The sequence below is a fragment of the Apteryx rowi genome, unplaced genomic scaffold, assembly GCF_003343035.1.
Source record: "Apteryx rowi isolate R43461 unplaced genomic scaffold, aptRow1 scaffold_2, whole genome shotgun sequence".
In the NCBI taxonomy this organism is placed as follows: domain Eukaryota; kingdom Metazoa; phylum Chordata; class Aves; order Apterygiformes; family Apterygidae; genus Apteryx; species Apteryx rowi.
This window is the reverse complement of record NW_020448307.1, coordinates 8673836-8694605: the sequence shown is the minus strand read 5'-3', so window position 1 is coordinate 8694605 and position 20770 is coordinate 8673836. Positions and strand designations below refer to the sequence as shown.

Below are 20770 nucleotides of genomic sequence, written 5' to 3'. Positions count from 1 at the left end.
CTAGACCAATCAAAATTATAGTTCACTGAAGCTTAACTTTTTGTATCAAAATAGAAAAATGAATAAAGCTTGCAGGATTCCTAGCTGCTGAGAATGCAAAACTTATGAATTCTTTGTGCATGGTTCCTGTTGCAGAATCCATGGAGGGCAGATACATAAGGTGGTAACACCCCACATGATATTTTAGACGTTTTAAGTTTAGGCATTTTWAACTGATGGCTAACACTAGCAAGCTCATCTAAGAATGGTCTTTAAAATGCCAGACTTCTTCCTTCTCAGAGTCTCAGATCACAGCTGCAGGCCAAGTAAAAAGAATCCTTGTCTGTCCATGCCATGCTTGGCCATACCCAGGCCCTAACCAGTATCTTTTAGTCTTGGCAGTGGTTTCTGACTGATGTGCTGCATTACATGTGCCTCAGTGGTATTCCTCTCATTGAACATGTCACCCACCCCGTCAGCTGGATTTCTCAGCCGTGTACTGCTTTTTATCTTTGTCCCTATTACTGAGCAGCAGAGAGCACCAAGTAGAAACAAGTGATCAAACACTTGGCTACAGTTCTTTGGCCTAAGTGGATATGCTTAAGGCTGTTTAAAAAATAGTGCTGAATCTGCTGAAGGGTTTTTCCAAAGCTAGATGAGATTTCTAGACAATACTCAACAAGCACCAAATTCACAAAATTAAGTAGTCAGCATTCAACATCCCCTAAAGACAACATCTGGACAACAGCAGTAAAGACGCTGCTTCTTTCACCCTGATCCAGACTGCAGTTCTGCAATCCTAAAGAAACACACCCTTTCCATTTCTGCAATATTGCACATTTATTTCATACCAATTTAATGCAGTGTTCAGGGTACCAGCATCTCTCAAGTGGTTAGTACTCCCCTCACACACTTACCCCCTGCAAAACYGTGCTCCAAACCAGCAAGAGTTTTGACCAGAACAGAACCGCAGAACTTAGCCTAAAGCACTTAACACATCATATAGTCATACGTGTGCTGTACACTTCATCAAAATCACTTCCCAAGCCCCATGCGCTTCAGCCACACAGGAATGTGTTTCTACAGGAAGCTTAAAATAAAAAGGTTAAGAAGAAAAACTGAGTTAAAAGTTTTATTCATTCAACATCTCACATTACAAATATTTAAAAATTATATGCATACTGGTATAAATAGTCATTTGCAAACTATTTAATAACATTAATTTTTCACTAGCACTTCAACAAATGAACTCTTTAAAAAAAGTAACTTGTGTTATATAACTTAGAGTAGAACATACAAAAATATGAACTTAAACGTGAAAATGACTTTAATAAAAAATGAATTACCCTTATTTAAAATGCTATAATAAATACTACAACCTCCCCATACACAGTAAAAACTATATGGAAATTCAGCCAAGTAGTACAATTAACTGACATACTTAAATAACTTTTCCTTCTGATAATATGAGCAATACATTGGGGGAAAAACATATTAGGGATTAGTAAAAACTAGACACCCACTTGCTAAAAGTTTCACTTCCAAAAAATATAACAAAAAATCTGATGAAAATTATAAAAACTAATTATACTTTAAAATTTAAAAATATAAAAAATAAAACAGTTGAATACAATATTGTCCCAATTCTTACAATGCTATCACAGTAGCTTTAAAATAAGATAATAAAATAAAGCAAATGACCAAAACCTTTTATTCCATTTTTTAAAAATAATCTCAAATTTACATTAGTAGAAAGATTGATTTCTGATTCTTTTCTTTAGAAACACCAGCAAGAAAGAGGATTTACTAGAACAGTAGAAAATGACATTTTTAAATGTCTGCAATTAAAAACAAAGAATTACACTGCAAAGATCTTCCAGAAGTCTGAAATAGGTATTGCACATAACTTGAAGTTAACTTGCCACAATTCATCACATTCAAGTTTTAAATCACCTTTTAACAGAAGGTTTTAACTCTTCAAAAACAAAAGGGGTGAATTATCAAGTCTTTCCAACAGCATCCTTATAAAACGCTAAATTCATTCACTGCAAGTTTTAAATTTGCATTCTGCAGAGGTCTGTGTATGGAGAAGTATATACTATACCAAAAAGCACGGGGCAGTGGGGTTCCTTTACATATAAAATAATCAGAAACACTTTATTTTACATTGCAAAAATAACCATGTAATTACTCTGTAACTACATTGTAAATACATGGCCAGTGCCATGCTAGTGTGATAAAACTACATGCTTATTAACCCTTTTGCAAATTGAAGTGATACCCTAAGACTTGTAAACTAATTACATGTTAGTTATGTTTGGAGTGACATGGTAACTCCAACTACAAATCCCATGTAATCAGAAGGACATGTAATCACTATTTAAGTACAGAGTAATGTATATAATTGTTTATGCCCTGTAAATCGAAGTGTAACCAAATAATCTGTAAACACGCTTGTCACACAACCACAAGTGAATATTAGTAGAATAACAATTTCTTACATTAGTCATGCATACTAACATTACATGCCTGCCACCTAGCAGGCTCTCTTTTATTCTTTAAATATAATTTAAAAGAGCAGACACATTTCTGCATCAAACACCTAACATCAATTTGTTATTAATACTAAAAATGGCTAAACATTCACCAAAAACGTCTGCATTTGTGTATAATTTTTAAAAACTTAGTAAGAAGCGGTAGACAATTTTGATGTTTCTTTACTTTTAAATTTCTACACTATATTTATGCATTTAAATTTCAGGGTCTAAAGACAGTGTCATTTGTCACTTTCATGCTYTTCTTCTTTAATTCTCAACTTTACATATACTATTTCTTAAATTATATGTACACCAAATACCTGGTGCTGGGCTAAGATGTTTAAGCAACATGCTTTCTTTTCTCTGCAGATTCTAAAATAGCATTGCCAGTGCACAACATCCATAATTCAAAATGTATGCAGAGCACTGAAATGTATAAAAAGCAGAATATAAGAAAATAAAATTTATTAAAATTATTTATATTAAAAAATGAAGTATATGAAGATCTCTCAGTAATAAAAGTACAAAAAGCTACTCTTTGCAATATGAAAAATTGAGGTATTGCATAAAGAGATATCCCGTCAGTGAAAAGTGTGCCTAAAAATGCTCACTGTTGGAAAAACAAGATATACAAAAGTAGTGCATAACAAATATACATTATGTGCATGACAAAATAAGTTAGCTACAAAAACACTGTACCGAAATTCAGCAGGTCATGTACAAAGGGAAAATTATTATTCAAAGCTAGTTCTCAAACAGTGTTATTTCTTGTAATGGTAACCCATCTCACCTGTTAACTGGGTAGGATCGGCACAATAGCACACCCCAAGCCACCTACAAGCATTAAAAAAATTAAAGGAACATTCCAACTATAATTATGTACTTCAGAGAAAAAAAAGTCCCTGACAATCTACACAAGAGCACTCTGCATTTGCATTACTGTTGTCAATATTTTCAGGGATTTCATTAAAAGCAGCTCCCTTTCTATACTTGACTAGTAGACAGCAAATGTCTCCATTTTGACCTTTGGAACTTGATAAGGTATAGTTCATTAAAGCCTGTATTGAAAATAAAAACTGCTTCTCATAAAGATAATCTGGGGTGGGGGGAATGGGATGAGGGGGGCCGGCAAAGGCTTTTACGGAGCAGATGTTTTCCGAGCAGTGCTGAGGCAAGTCTTTGGTTTGAGAGAATCTAGGATGGTACCATGCCAGTCAGGCAGTTTAGAAGAYTGCCACTGAGTTTGGTTGTTTGTACACTGCTAAAACTCGTTTTAGAAGTTGGCCAGGGCATTAGTTCAAAAGTAATAAAAATAATTTTCAGAACTACTCCTTCATTCAACTATTTCAAACTAAACCCCTGCACCCACTCTTCATCWTTCAGTTAACATGTACTGTGTTAATGCTTCTCAAGGTAGAACTCATTTAAAATAAAGCAGGCATTAACTTAGCAATGTTGGCACTTCAAATACCTATGTTACCTTATTTCCCCATATTAAGTTCTGAAGAGGAGGAATTCCAGTTGGGATATTTTTCTACAGGAAGAGTAAGAAAGGCATATGCATGTTTGCATCGTCTCACACACAAATTCAGGGAACAGTGCAAAGCAAGACTTGGAAATTACTCAGCTTTATGCCTTCTGTTACAACTAAGTTAGAGGATATTTAAAACTAACTTTACATCCAAGATGGGAAACCAATAAGCAGCCAATTTTAGTTTGCGTGACACACTGGAATATCAAAACTTCAATAAAAATCAGTGATATCCTTGAGGTATCTTTAGGTTTTCTACTTTTTCATGTCAAAATGGAGAGCAAAGGCTGGCCCCTGATGAATGTTAGTAGATTACGATATAGAGTTATATATAGCCATCAAAAATAAAATCTATATATTCATCCTTCAGGAGAGGAAATGCCAGTTAACTAGTTGTCATTTTTCTAGCTTTGGTAGGATTTCTAGGGCTGTAACCAGACAATTGAATTCTCTTAAAGAAAAAAGAAAGTGCACTCCCCCCTCAGTAGTAACTTTACTCAACTTTTACATTCAGGAATTCTTAAAATGTAATCTTTCTGATGAAAATATAGTAAGCTCTGCCTATCTCATTAGTAATTTGGATGTGGGTGGTAGTCAGAGGCACGGTCAAATAGATACCGAGCTAAAAATTCAGCCTCAAAACCCTTAACAGATAAAAAAATCACTATTATAATGCTGCTTGAACTTTGCTCATGCATTTTTGTTGCTTTAAACATGCTCTTTCCTGTTGATAGGTAAATGCTAACTTCATCTGTTGCTGGAAAAACTGAAAAGTCAAAACAAAAAGAGAGGCAAAAACAGGCTTCCCTGGGGGAAAGTGTCAGAACAGACTGATAGTGTTATTGTTACATGGTTATTTTAATAAAAGTATTCTTATGTTCTTTATTAACAATAATTTAATTAAAAAACCAAAATACTCTATTGTTTCAATTCTCTTTTCTTAATATTTTTCTCTCCTCTAAGAAAATGTTGCATGAAATTAAGTGTTCTCTTGGTAGTAAAGACAAGAGAATGCAACTTACTTGCAACACGTTATCAATACGAAAAGGAGTTCCCAATACAGTTTTCAATGACAAGATTCTACAAAATACCCATATTATAGGTCATTCTTTCATTATACTATTGTTAAATTACAGACTACTACAAAAGGACATGCTATCTTGAATAAGAGAAAGGGTCGGGTGGGGTAGGGACAATCAGGATAACAGAAGAGTGCACTTAATTTGAGGCCTGCATATGAGCACTGCAGTAATCACTTAGTTCCAGCGGAATGAAATATGTCTTGGGCGATCTCCTCCCTCCTTCACCAGGGGTTTGTGGAATTCCCTGCCAGCGCGTGAATGGATAGCAGCCCAGCAATATTCACAGTAATACTGCAGACAGGTAACATTAGCACAGAAAAATGGAGCAAATTTTCCACCACAACGGGCCCCCTGACATTCATCRCAAAGCTGATCATCCAAGACATATGGCTTAACTTCCACCTGTATGAAGAAAACAAGAAGAAAGTTTGCAATTCTTAATAACAACGTAGGTAATGACAACTCCACATTATTTACTAGCTGCATTCTAGCAGGATTGTGATCACTTGATCATAGTCATTGAACACTCAAAACTAYAGGCACTTAACTTGGGAACAATCCTGCTCCCACTGTTCCTCCTCGTAGCTTAAAAAAAAACCCMAATTGATGCTCGCCATCTTTATCACGCATGCTGTAACCTATTTACAAAAAGTACCAATCAACACATTGTTACAGAATTTACATGCATAGATTCTTACCAAAACCTTGGAGAATTCTGGGGGTTTAAGTATGGTGACACACGATTAAGCTCCTACCCTTTCAGGTAGGAATGTAAACTGTTTACACAGCTCTGTAACTGCAAGTTAAAAATGCACATAGTCTGCAAATTTCATTGCCTGAATTTTCAACTTTAAAAAATTTATTATCTTTAATAAATAGTACATTTCTGTTTCCTTTTACTGTGGCTTACTCCACTCAGCAAAAGGAGACCTACCTAATCTTGCTGGTATCAAATGTGAAACTTAAAACGCCAACCTACACAGCTGGCATTAAGGACAAGATGATGAGCAGCAATTCAGCACAGGAGACAAGAAAGGAGAGGAAAATTTTCTTCAAGTTCTCAACTGATAATAACTCGCAGGAACTTACCAGCTGGTGCTCCAAGGATACATCTACACTGCAACATCTGCAGGCTACTGGCTTTTAATCTACACATTTGCATATCAAAAACAAGCCTGCTGTACTGTGGGCTACAAAACCCTGGCCGCAGCACTCCACAAGCTTCCTCCCTGACAGGAACCCAGCGCTCCCCACTCTCAGGGCCCAAGGTGCGTGGAGTGCAGCTCGTTTAGACATGCCTACGTGTTTAAATCACAGTTGCAGCACTGCCGTCCCCTAAAGGCTCTGTTTCACCTCATAACTAATGATCACCTTCACTCCCATTCCTCTGCTTCTTAGGACTGCTCAAGGTCGATGCGTGGACTACTCAGAAGTACAGCACGAAACCTCAACTTAAAAATAAGTATAGCCACATTACGAGTACCTATTCTAGAAGTGCTTGTGAGCCTCCTCTGAAGCTTGTTTAATCATTTTTTTCAAAAACATTTCCAAACATCCAGGCTAAGATTAGTGTCTCTAATGTTATCCTTCTATTTCTGCACCCGGCATAGTGATGGTCTTTTGTGCACCTCGGGGATCTCGGAGTGGTATGCCAGCTAATCCAAATAAGGACATTCACAAGTTCCTGTGTTTTTAAACTTACCCAATTTTATCACAGTCCAGGCAGGTCACTGCAGTAGTTGATGCCCTTTGGGCTTACAGCACAAAAACTACTCAAAGCAGTGTAGCAGACTTGCTTTTCCCCTCATTTTTTTCTGTTTTCCGTTCCTGAAGAGTTCTGATTCTCAAACATCCCTCCACGCGAACCCAGAACAATAAATGTGTAAAACAGCAGAGGCAAACAAATATTCCTAACATCATATCACCTTCTCCCTTCAACACCTAGTCTGGCTAACTGGTTTTAGGCGGGTACTCAGTGATGGGTGTCTTCTTCTATAAACGCTAAGGAGCAAAAACTACAAACATGCTATGCTAGGCCTCCTTCATATGGCAGCTATCTTCCTCTGCTACCAGTGTTCCCAGACATACTCAGTCTAGGCTGCAACCTACAGGCCCAGCTACAGTGCAGATAATTGTACCTCTGCTTGCTTTGGCCTGTGACTGCACCACTGTTTTTTGTGCAAGTGAGCAACCCCCAGATACTAGAGTCTTCAGCACATCTATAGTGTGCTGAAGCACACGTGCCAAATACGACTTGCAAAATATTACCTGCACATATGACCTGTTACTTGTGCTATGCATATTGAAGCTTCTCAAACGTACAGGGTAAAGTAGCTTAAATTACAGCAGTTTCATCAGACACAGTTAGGGTGGCAGCACTCAGCAGAACCTCTACAGTGCTGGGTGCTGCAGGCCACTGAGCATTTAACTTGTATTATCTCACGGAAGGGCACACCCTTTAACAGCACCTCCTTGCCTAATTTTACAGGAAATCCTTCTTTCTTACTCATTTTATTTTTAATGTATATATAAAAATGTTATTATAAAAAGTTAATTAAAAATAGTATCTTAATAATAAAAAGTACTATTGTTGCTGTTGCATTAATTTCTCTCGTGCATCCAAAACAACTGTTCTAATGAATCCTCTGAGCACTTATCTCCCCACATTTCTTCTGAACCACATACAAAATGGGGAAATAGGGAGGAGGGGGAGGAGAGAAGGAAGGGGAAATAGATTGCAAAATCTTTGCTAGAGTTCACAAGTACTTACTTAAAATCTGTAGTCCCACCAGCTTCAATGGACCTATTCACCCAAGTGTTTGCTTATGCAAGCAGAAGTTGCACAAGGAGGGGGGGGGAATTATTTGTTCAAAGCCATACAGAATTTATTTCTGAGCCAAGATTAGAACAAAGACATTCCAATTTCCAGGCCCACAGTCAAATTGTTGTTCCAATTCTTCTTCCCCAGCTTTATAGCCAAGCAGAAGTGAAATGATAATCGGCTAATCAGCCATTTAACAAGACCGACTGACTGAAGTTTAGAGGTAAAGGCTTTGGGGCCTCCTCCCCCCGTAGTAATTATAGAATTAAGATCAACAATGACAGTCACATAATCCTGAGTCCTGAAAATTTTGAGACAAAGCACGAACTAGACACAACAGTAGATGCAAGGATCTGAGTTTCTCAAAATTGTGGCCCTAAGATTACCATAACAGGCCAGTCACATTTCAGATTAGAGTGCAGAGAGAAGCAAGCTGCAGATCCATTTGGCATACTCCTTTAATTTATGTTAATAAAGGAGTAAAATAAGCTGTAAATAATTCTAATAAATTATCATTTAAGAAGTTAACTGGGCATAGCCTTTAAGCAAGCCGTGGAGGATGACTATGAGGCTGCAGTGCCCACCAAGGAGTTTACAATGCATTGCTATGATGCTCTTTAGGACCGTCCAGCACATATAACACTAGGGCCAGATTCTGCCTACTCTCTCTAGAGATGTAGAACAGGAATAGCAACTGCTCCATCCTTGGCAGATACCTACTCCCTGACTTTATACAAACATTACAAGGGCAAACACTTGCAGTGGGAGTATACAAGTGCAATATTCTTACAAAAGGGCAAGGCAGCTGAAATGCTTCCCATTATGCTAGGCAATTCAAGAAAGTCTGCTTCACAGTTGCCACCCACGTTCCAGAAGCAAGAGCTCTGCACGACTCCTTCATTTTTATTCTGTGTTGTATCTAAGTGGCACAATTTAGCCCTAAATATGCAATGAATCTGATCTAACATTTACAGTCTTCACAGTGACGCACTCACGTTTACATGGAAAACCATTTCTAGAGAAGGCATGGAATAAAAATAGAACATGCTTGAAGACCTTACCCGTTTATCTATCTCTCCATGCTGCAGCTGAACAAAGCGAGCGCTGATAGCAGCTATGTAACTTTGTTGATTAGAAAATGCAACCCGCCCAGCTCCTTTTGGGTACTTCAGCTCAGGGTCTGTGTCAATTCCAGCGTAGCACACCCCTCCATACAGGCGATCCATTATCATCGCAAGTTCCACTAAACCAGAAAGGAAAAGAAAACAGTGGTGTAGATTTAGTAATTTTTTTTCTCCCTTCCTAAAAGCACCAAATGTGACAGTTCATTTGTATTCATGTTCCCTGCTGTAAGTGTCAAGAGCACTTAACACCTCCCTTGCTGAAATAATTTGTCTCCCCCCTTGCTCCCCCAATCAGACAGCATATCCAACACGCCCAATGCTGCAGAACACGCAGTGTACCTGCTCGTAAAGGCCGAGGAACACCACCAACAAAAATGGTTTTTCGTGGGTCAAGAGGCTGTGAACCATCCATAACAAAATCACTATCACTAAGGTTCCAAGGCCGGATCTGAACCTATGGACAAAAAGCCTTTTTTTTTTTAAACCATTCACAATTCAGAAAATAGTTCAGTAACATAAATTAAAATAGTATCCTACAAAGAAGAAGAAAACTTCCTAAAAATTGGATTTTTTAACTCATTTTCTACTTGTTCAGCAATCACTTCTCAAGATGAAATGGTAATAATCTCTATTAAAACAGACCTCTTGATCATACCAAATTTCACCACTTGTTACCTAAATTTGTAGGAACCCCCCCCCCCGCTACTTATACATTTACTTAATCATGACTGAACTGTGGTATACGAGCTATGTTGTTGCATATTTATCTACGCTATTTATGTTGTTCTAGCCAAGTAAAGTGTAAGCACTAGACTAGTGTTATCTCAATGGAACAGACTCCAATGCACAAGGTCGTGTGTTGGTTTACTACACAGAACTAGCTACTTTGCCTACAGCTGGTCAAATTCAAAGTACAGAAATGCAGCATAAGTCTCTCCAACTATTAACTGACTTGTTTCAGTCCCCAAAGTCATTTGTACTAGTAATGTACAATTCACTGCCATGTTATGTTTTTGAGGTTTCATTTGTCTCTCTCAAAATACGTTCCACACAGCACTACACAGTGTGAATTCTGCATCATATTCAATAATAAGCATAAAATACCTCTCTGCAAATATATTACATCAACAAACGTGAAATTTAGCAAGCCTTTTCTATGAAAAATGTGAATTGTAATTAGACTAAAAAACCTCATGATGTGTACATAATGCACATCATTCAGAGTTTAGAAATCCCCCTCTAATTTGATCTTCTCTTTGAGAACTTATTTGATGATTTAAAAAAGTTTAGACATTAGTGCTCTAAAGACAGGAAAAATAAAAAAGAAAAAAGGGCATCTGAAGAGCACAATTTCTAATTATCATACAGGAACTGCATAGTCACTGAAAATTTTACCTACCGGTTTGTCCTTGATAGTGGGGCTGGAGACACAAAGATAGAGTTTTCCATCTTCCTCAATACATGCATCAATCAGTGCCTGTACAGAGCTTTCATCTTGGAACAGCAAAAATGCGTATCCTACAAATGGAAAAACAAACACATGATTTCCTTTTTCATTGGGATATAGCATATAGTCAATAATTTAACACAGAATTTTGCTTGACGCCATGTCATCATGCTACAGCATAATAAAGGACAAACTTTACAATGCTCTTGCACACTCCCAGCCTGGCCTGCTGCAAGTCCTCTGCATTGTCAACAAGGAAAGCAGGGACATTTGTGACCAACATATTCTCTCCCCCCTCTTCTGGCAAAGGATAAACCAAGAGTATTAAAAGAACAAGAGCCACAGCTTTAGAGGCACGCCTCCAAGTATGGAATATAAAGTGAATATAAAGTGAATATAAGGTACAAATCCTTCCTGACTTCTGTCAAGAGCATTCAGCCCCTTTACAAAGGACCGATCTTGACTATTACTATAAAAATGAGTAAAGCAGAAAAAGGAACAACAGAAAAAAAGGAATAAAGTAGAAACAGGAAGTTAAGGAAGAAATGGAAAATAATTACAAGACCATGTACTACAGTCCATCAGTGCACAACAGCCCTAAGGATTCAACTTTTTTTTTCTAAACATAGAGCCATTAACAAAAAAATCTTGTCCAAAATGGAGCTTTACTGAGAAAAAAATAATTCAAAAATATTCATATGATATTAATTATCAAATTTACCTTTAGGAGGAAAATAAGATTTGCTCTCTGCCTTGTGTGGCCAGTCTACAATCAGAGGTCCAAAACGACGAAAACTAGCAGTGATCTCATCTGTAAAGAGAAAGGAGAAAAAGCATGAATTGAAAATGAAAGCCTCAATCAATCAATTGTACGACWTTTAAGACATTTGAAGAACATGGATCTCGGGTAACTTCTGCCCAGCCTATGAATAAACATTCTGCAACCCTAAAAGTTGAGCAGCTCATAGAAATGCTTAGTAAATGATGGCGAATCTTTCTGACAAGTCGGAACATACATTAGAAAACAAGACAGTTGAAAGATTAAGGGGTTTTTTTCTACCGATGGTTATAAATAAAAGCTCATAACACACTAATTCACAGAAATGGAGTCACTGAATCTATATAGCTATCATAACCTACCTTCAGGCACTTTCCCACAAAGAGTTTCCGGACAACTTGCTGACTTGCTAGTAAGTCATCAGATCTGCCAATCTGTCTTGTAATTGTGAAAAGACTGGAGAAAAATGAAGGGACTATCACAGCACCCAGCCACATCCGTTCATATCACATGCCAGTGCCACATCTGCTAATATTATCTGAGACTAAGGTCAAACTAACTTACAGTAAACTTGCAGAACACAGTTATGTCATTTTATAGGAGAGATGGCAAACAGCACGTCACTGTATCATGAAGCAACTGTTGCATCCATTTCAAATTTGTCTTCCACCTTGTATTTCTGGAAAAAATTTACATATGCCGGTCCTATGGAAGCCTTCTAAATACAGCTCTGTTCTTCTTGAGATTGATTATTCCCTTCCCTTCTCCACAAACATACTTGAACCATCAGTAGGGAAAAAAAATTCTCTGGACAAGAAATGTTAATTAAAAAATTGAAACAGAGATAAAACATCCTTTTGCTGGAGTGTCATCTAAACTGGCACATTGCTCAGCAGTATTCTGCTTAAGGTATAACAGGGCTTTCTACATTAGCAATGTTTAACACAATTACTTTTCCCACAGCGTTTCACCATTCTGCTCTTTGCCATATTGTACTTCTCAGAAAAACATTTCATTAAGAACTCTCAGATTCTCCTGATTTTTGTCCCTTACTGATACAGTCTCAAAACCAGGAATAACCCCACTGGGGGCTGCTCACACCTCTCTGACAAATAGACTAAACAAAAAGCACAAGAGAATGGGACTTTACAAGTGTTCCAGCCTGTCCTACCCAGAGGATATTGCAGGACCAGGATGAAAACCTCATCGACTGTGTTTTGTTGGGGGTTCTTAACACACAATTTAGAAGAGTTTCCTACCCTCAAACTCTGTTAGAAATCTGCAAAGGTGTTACTAGCGCTGTCCTTCCCAGTCTGTTTATACTCTTCGCCCACATTGCTAATGTAATAGCGACTGACAGGCGGCTGCCCTGACAGCTCTTTGTGCACTGCGGGTCAGCAGGAACATATCCCGCAACGCAAGCGTGTCAAGGTTACATGCTGATGAAGATATAAACCACAGAAAACAATACTTACTACGTATCTATTCTTAAAATAGAGCTCCATTCAGAATAGCACTTAACACAAGCTTAATGATAAAGCACATACTTAAAATACCTCAAAAATTCAGTTGTGCAGTAGATTTTAAATCGCACTGTCCTTATTCTAATTGACTCATGTATTTTACAGGAAGAGCGCTGACAGAAGCAACTTTGAAAAATTCAAGCTACTTTCCTAGCACAAGTTTAACAAAGGTCTTATGCTTCAGTAACTAGTGTCCACACAGACCAACCTATTCATATGCTCATCCGCCTTTAAAGTAACAAAGGTGACCAAAAAAAAGATTAAAATAATATGCTTTCTTGTAAATGCCATGTTATAGTCAACCTTTTAAATGCTAAAGGCATAAGCTATGGTAACCATGATGAAAGYAGCTCTTATGTTTGACGTGAAAGCCAGGTTGTCATGTCACAGTAGYGTGCAGTGACACGTATTACCGCTCTCCCACATGTGAAAAGTGGACATTAAAACAATTCTGTAATTAAGAAAAATTGATAAACCATGAATTTTTCAGGTTTACAGTTCTCACAGTTCTTTTAACTATTGTGCCTACAGGCTCATACCTAGCAAAACACAAAACTCTGGTCAAAAGACGCTTCACAACAATTGCATATGATAAATTGTTCTTTTCATAAAGATTGCTGTATTCTGTCGCCTCGGTCTGTGGGATGGACCCAATAGAAATCCCTGGTTCTTCACTATATGCAACTGCCTCTGCACAGATTCATTCCTTTCTGAGTCTTCAACACACATGTGTGTTAAGAGCTACTACGGGACATAATCACTGGCCAAAAACAACCTCTAAATGATTTCACATAAGCATCTAAATAAAGAGCTAAGACTTATTAGGACTATACAAACTTTATTAAAAAAAACCCCAGCAACACTCCTCCTACCACTACCTTCTGGTGCCTATAACAGGCTGTAAAGTATCAGTGAATTTCAATAGGGGATATTTACTTATTTTCCCATCGCCAACCCTTCTTTTATAATTTTATACTGTTAAATGTGTGATGAATACACAATTTTATTCTTCAAAGGTAGAACAATGCTAGTTCAAATTATCTCACATTTGACATGGACTGAGAGAGGTGACGTACAGAGATCTATTTACATATCAAAGGTCTTCTGCAGAGTCTGGAAAACAATCATGCCTTAGCTAACAGACAAAAGGTTTCACACTGTAATTTTGTCACTCAGCCAGAAGGCATATTCCTGGTTAAATTTTTCCGGGCATACCTTCATCAATATCTGGTGGCAGTCCGCCAACGAAGACTTTACGGGAATACCGTTCCACTCTTTCTCCATTCTGGTGAGAGAAGCAGTGAGGTGATCCTAAACCACTGTGAAGAGTCTGATCCCCACGTCCATCATCCAAGAACCCGTCTTCCATTGGAAACAGTGAAGACTGACCTAGAGGGGGTAAAAAAATAAAATAAAATAAAAAATAAAAGAAGAAGAAAAAAACCATACATACTAACAGAAGAAAGTGCTGCTTAAATGAGGAAAAAAAAAAAAGAAAGAAAGAAAACCCCACGCTGGTTGCTGTGTTAGCAGGAGAACTGTTTGCAGTCTTTCCTTTTAATGAGAAGTTATGTTCTCTATTTCATATGAACCTTATAGGTTCCAGTACCATTCAGTAACTCAAATACATTATTTAAGAGAAAAAGTCACTATCTTCTTCACAACTGAACTACAACTAATGCAAATTTGAAACAAAACAGTATTTCCAATGGATGCTCAAACTGACTATTTTCCGTAATATTTTGTGTTTCTAAACAGATTTCTTTTAAAAGATGTAAAACAGAAGAGAGTATAAGCCCAATTATTTTCAGGGACTTTCCCACTAGCAGACATCACTCAAACCTAAGCCATATATATCACTTCCCAGTGAACAACTTCCTACACTGAGCAGATACAATTTCACAGTACAGATGGGAAAACAAAAAATTCTACCAGCTAAATACATTACACATATGCATCACCTGATATCAAAACCCTTCATAAACCATCCACTTGTAAATAAAAAAACACCCTAATAAAAACAGTAAGATCCACTGTAATTGCCTGCAAAAGATGCCTGAAAACTAGGCAATACTGTGTCATTCCTCGGGAAGACCAGGTTTACTTAGATGCTACAAAAGATATTGGTTAATGCCTCAATCTAAGAGAAAATGTTGTAGCATGTTTCTCCTATACAGTCCCATGTTTTCTTATTATAAACTTTTATTATAGATTTATTTAATAAGCTTTATTACTTTTAAATAAGATTCTTATTTTGTATAACATCATAAACAGAGCATACGAACTTATCCCTTCAGTAACTTCACCCTTTAGTTACAATATTCAATAGCTAGACAATAAACTGAACAGACTTCTACTCATTTACTGAGTGTAATAGGAATAAATAAATATATGAAAGGTAAGCAAACATATGAGGTGTGCTAGAAATTTTAGGATACATTTTATTTTACCTATGATACAATATACTATGTCTGCCTTTTCAGAATTCATTACAATCTAACATAGTAGTGTATTGGTAAGGTTAATTTATCCTGCTCTGTTATCCTTCATTCAAAATGAATTTTGTTAATTTACCTGATTTTAAAAAGYAAAACAACTTCTTGAAAACAGGAAATTTGACCAGTTGCAATATCCAAACATTTTCCATGCAAAAATCAAAGAGCTCACAGGTTTAACAGATAAATAAAGATCAACAGTCCATAGAATTTATATGAATAAAAAACAAAGACTTGATCAGCTTGCTTTATTTGAACTTTCAAGAATCTTTTTATGCCTTTAATTAAAATAACACTTTGAAAACCAATAATCAACCATAATCCAGCCTATTTCTGTAACTCGGCTTTATACCATGCCTGGCTTTATACCATGATAAAAATATTGCAATATAGACTTAAATGTGATTTTGTTTTCCCCCAGTGAATTGATGCATATTTTGCTTGTCTCTTAAGACCCCAATCCTGCAGGTATTTTTGGAAGGGAGCAATTTTCCATACCTAAACAATCTTTTCTTAGGTTCATCAACATTACTACTCATGTGGCATAATTCAACATGCATCCTTGCAGGATCTAATTCTTTAACCTAGYAGGCCGGGACAAGTATTTGCTATACTCTATGCTGCATCAAGAAAACCATCAGCACCCAAAGAACCAAAGATGAACTTCTCCAGTATTGTCACTGGTGACACACACACAACGTAGCCCTCCAGTGTAAGAATTCATATAGACGATGTCCACTGAAAGGATTATGATCATTTCAGTCTAAATAGTGTACTACTCTGGAGTACAATATAATTCAGTTAAAAAGTTTATTTATGGCATGCAGACTACATAAACTTATGTGAAACTGATTTTTTTTAATCTTAAATTTTGGGGTTTGCTTTCTAGTAACAACTTAAGGTTATTTCTCCCATGAGACATTGTCAACATTAGAAAATTAAATAGGAATACTGTTACCTCGCCTTCTCCCATATGTCCTTGCTGCATGTTAAATGAGAAAGAAAACAGCCTTTCAAACATTGTTATAAGGACCAAAAGACCTTGTTTAATCTTCTTTATACTAGCTCAGTGATTCTCAAGCCCTTTCATACTCCAGGTTATTTAAATTGGTATTCAAAAGCTTATCTCCCCCACCACCCCACAATACCATGCCTTCCTTGCACCATCTCTTGTTACTCATTGATACAAAGCATTGATAGGAGGCCAGCAAAGGATGTATGCATACTCAAGAGACTTTTTGAGAACAGTTTCAGTTCTTAATTTGCACATTCCTTTTAGTATCTATTCCTTACTCCTTTGCTGGATGTACGCCTGTTAGTAAATTGATCTTTTCTCATGCACCAGGTCTCTCGACACTCGTTCTGCAATGCAACATGCCTCCCTAGCTCTCGAGCTTCAGGCATACTCCAACGCTGATCTCTGAACTGTAGGAAAAGCCCTAACACAAGGAACGTGAGGGACAATTGTGTTTATTTCTGGTTTGAGATTAGATCGCTAAAAAAGCTTTGCGCAACCCACAAAGTGTGCAGTTAAGCTGCTAGTGGTAAATGACCCGCTAAAAATCTTAAAAGTCAGAGATAACATCTGGGCCACTAAAACTGCTCTTCAGACCTCCTGCAGGCTGTGTTCAACAGTATAGATTTTCTCATACTAACTTACAAATTCACCGTAATTATTAGACAGCTACCTACTGCCTCCTGCTTTTCTTTCTCCCAAACAAATCAATTCTACCACAAGCAAGTACAAGATTTTTCTGTGCTGGCATCCAGGACCTGTTGTCAGAATATGGCCAAACTTTCTAATCAAACTTGCACATTCCTTCAGTTGTAAAGATAATCTCATGAAAATCTGTGTCTGAAAGGAAGCCAATTGTTTTCAAAACTTGGATCCTCCTGGCAAGTACTAGGAGAAATTCTGAACACATCACACATTTTATTTTACTTCCTCTTTCAAAACTGAGGGTGGCAATTAGCTTAAGCATTTAAATATTTGTAAACCACAACAAAACATGAGTAGTTTCCTCTTTCAAAATAAAATCATATCAATCCACTTTACTTCATGATTGTTTAACGCTGGTAAGATCATTTACTTCGCTGATTCTTTGCTGATAGAGATACTCACAATTAATGCCAAGATGAAAAAAAAAACCCAAGTCCTAGTGTTCAGACTAGAACATACCCTCAAGTGTTCATGCACAGGTACCAGCTTTACCGAAGGATCTTAAAAGCTGAGGGCCTTTGCAAGTATAATTTTTCCACCGCGATTTTTAATTTAGAAATCCAAGACACTCAGTCCTCAAAGTAGAAAGTTTTAAAGAACTCGTCTTTCACGCAAAACAATCAGCAAGTTTACTGAGTTTCTGACAAAGTTCAGAAGCTTTTGCACGTTTTAGAAAACTTCAAGCACTTTCAAAAACAGCCATGCCTATAAAGCCATAAAATATTGCCTGTGGTTTCTAAATTACTAACGAAACCACACAAACTTCTTTGCTTGGTACACCCATTCTTGGCAACGAAGCATTCAGTGTAGACACGACTCTCACTGGAGATCTGTGACCACAATTTAGGTCTGCAGACTCCTCACGGCTTTGCCACCTGTGCCACTCCAGACAACAGGATTTTTCTCCTTTATCAGTATGGAAAAGGAGCTCAGCAACCAGCTTTAAAGCATTTCCAGTGCCAAATATTACTGAGGAGGTTTTGAGAACTAAATACCAAGATTTTTTTTTTCCCCTTAATTTACAGTAGGAAATTTTCTGCGTTTGCTTCATCTAACCCACAAAATACCAAGATGTGACATTTCAAAACACTTCTCAGGAGCCGCAGACTATAAACCATCCCAGTGCAACACAGACACAAACTTTCTCTCTGTGTTGAATTCAAAGCTCATCACATGCCATTAATTTCACACAATGTAATACAACACTGAAACAAAAGAATGCTCTTTTGGCAGGCCCAGAAGACAGCTAGCTGTAATCTACCCGTTCCATCTCTGGCTTCCAGAATTTCATATTCAGAGAAATCTTTGCTATGGAAGTGCCCTAGCTAAGCTTCAACACAGACGATACCTTGAGGTAACCATTACCAATGGGAGGAAAAGACTTAATTCTAAGGCTAACTACGCCTGCCCACTTCATGTTGAGAAATGAGAAAACTACAATGTGGTTTGGGACTCCTGAAATCTAGTTTTCATTTCTCCATTTCTTTAAAATTTCAGCAAAATGCATCAAAGGCTTAGGACGGATTTACTGAGCTCATAAGGTATTTGAGCAAGAATTATGTTACAAAACCTATAAAACAGAAAGTGTTTACACAACCAGTTCAACTGCGTATTAATAACCCATGAAGAGATGTTTTCCTATACGATCAGTCCAAAATATAAAATGCTATTAAGCAATTACTTCAATTATTTTGTCACCTCAGCCCTCCTTGCAACATTTTTGTGCAATAACATATCTCCAATTAAATGTGCTCAGCTTTTTCTCTCTATAGGAAGCACCAAAACGACTGTCAGCACGTTGCGTAGAATCCCACATGCAATTCTGTCTAAAGTCCACAGAGCCCAGTGACAGACACATCTTGCTAAGGATCCATAAAAAATGTATGAGACAGTTCTAAGTCCCTTAAGCCTCAAACTTAGCACAAGCTTTTTCTGCAAAAAGATCCCTCTTTAATGGATTTCTTGCTGCCTTCTGCTGGTATGGAGCTACCTACTTTATGGTAGTGGTTGCAAGGATATTTTGTGCCATTAACTGCGGAGGGTTTAATTACGAAGGCCAGAGCGAGTGGTAGAGTGTTTCAAACAAAGGGACAGCGAGCAGGAGGATCCGTATGTTTTGTGGCGAACTTCACCCCAACTCTCCAAGACCACATGACAACCAGGAGAGTTATGCAAGCATCAAACAGTCTGCGTATTAAATTATTTAATACAAGCATAACAACTCCCTGGAAAGGACAGAGCAACTGTATGCTCCAAGTTAAATCATGGTTTTATCTTCATTATCACTAACTTGCTGGAGTTGTTTTAAGACGTGCAAAGTCCAGGTTGATGTAATACCTGTCCAGTTCTGTACCCAATTCACCTTTTTAGTCCAAGAGCTCCTGGAGGCACGGATCCTGTTCTTTACCTTGGCACAGAGGCCAATACAATAACCCACTGCAGTTTTTTACTCTTAGGCTAGTCACTGATGTGCTCTCATTTCTTTCCTCTGGAATATCAAAATAGACTTGTTTCATTAGTAATTTCAGGTTCCTATGCACATTATCACTGAAGTTGCACGAGAAATATTTTTAAAATTTCAGAGGGACAAATATTCAGGTTAAGCTTTGGTTTCATAATCAAGCCTTTACATAATCTGACCGTAAGAACGAGTATGACCCAATCACATCCTTTTACCAGGAATTAGTTCCACCACTGAGATAGTTTCTTACTATCTGTCTTCACAAAAGATAGGAAATCTATGCCAATTTGAATATATTCATATTCTATACCAATCATACAAGCTATAGGAAAAATATTTAAGCTGAACAAAATTTTGCTGAAGTGATCCCACCTTTACAAGCTTTCGTGCATGCAATAATGATTTCAACTGCTGATTTTTAGTGAAAAAAGTGAGCGACAAACAAGAAGCGAAGGTACAAATGAGGGAACCACTATAGGGGAAACTGGGCTACAACTCTCGCACATGAAAGCAGTAAAGATTAGAAGGGAAAACAAAGGCTCACAAAGATAAAACAAAGATACTATCATGAGCCATTTGTTAAATTTTATATACCAGGCTAAAAGTGTAAGAGTCCAGATTAAAAGAAAAAAAAAAGGGGGGGATAATAAGGTTCTCTCTAGGATTTTCTTGAAACCCCTCTGAATTATTCGAACAACTTTCAGCTTTAGATCATCACAGGTGGCCAATGTCTTATCTTAGAAGGCAAATACACTCAATACACAAACATAGTTTCAGATTTCTACTGAAACTGTTTACTCCACTCTTCATTTTTTCCTAAACACAAGATAGGGAGATGATTTGCTGCTGGTCTGTCTTTCAGTTCACTTAGGCCCGAGCTTTTAGAAAAACAGAAATATCAAAGATTCACAGAATTATTTCTAGATGTGAGCTAGATATCTTGAATCTATTATACAGAATATGCTTTCATGAGTTTTATTTTTAAATTATAGAAAAATAATTGAAGTAGATATAACCTGCTTTTGCCAGTCCAACATTAAGGACTTATTTCTAAAGTATTCTATAGTAAACTATATTTTGTAATTGCAACAAGAATGATAATGCTGTGCAGAAGACCATTAAAATATGAACTATGGTATTTTATTATAATTTTTCCCACCATCCCCTAAGGGCAGGTGGGTTTGACTATAACTCACATTAGATTTTATTATTACTTTATGTTTCACAATGCATTTCATAAGCAATGCATGGACCACATGTTTTGAGTAAATT

At 37.2% G+C, this 20770-nt stretch overlaps 1 protein-coding gene across 1 annotated transcript in view; it reads right to left on the bottom strand.

Annotated features, from left to right (window-relative positions):
- Positions 1 to 1097: 1097 nt before the first annotated feature.
- The window catches only part of CPEB4 (cytoplasmic polyadenylation element binding protein 4), a 45747-nt gene continuing 26074 nt past the window's right edge, over positions 1098 to 20770 (bottom strand). The window contains exons 3-8 of the mRNA XM_026063087.1: positions 14038 to 14211; positions 11243 to 11332; positions 10474 to 10592; positions 9414 to 9528; positions 9012 to 9193; positions 1098 to 5531 (exon numbers count right to left, since the gene is read on the bottom strand). Of these exons, the coding sequence (XP_025918872.1) occupies positions 5304 to 5531; positions 9012 to 9193; positions 9414 to 9528; positions 10474 to 10592; positions 11243 to 11332; positions 14038 to 14211 (908 nt within the window). The 3' untranslated portion in view covers positions 1098 to 5303. The remainder of the gene's footprint in view (positions 5532 to 9011; positions 9194 to 9413; positions 9529 to 10473; positions 10593 to 11242; positions 11333 to 14037; positions 14212 to 20770) is intronic.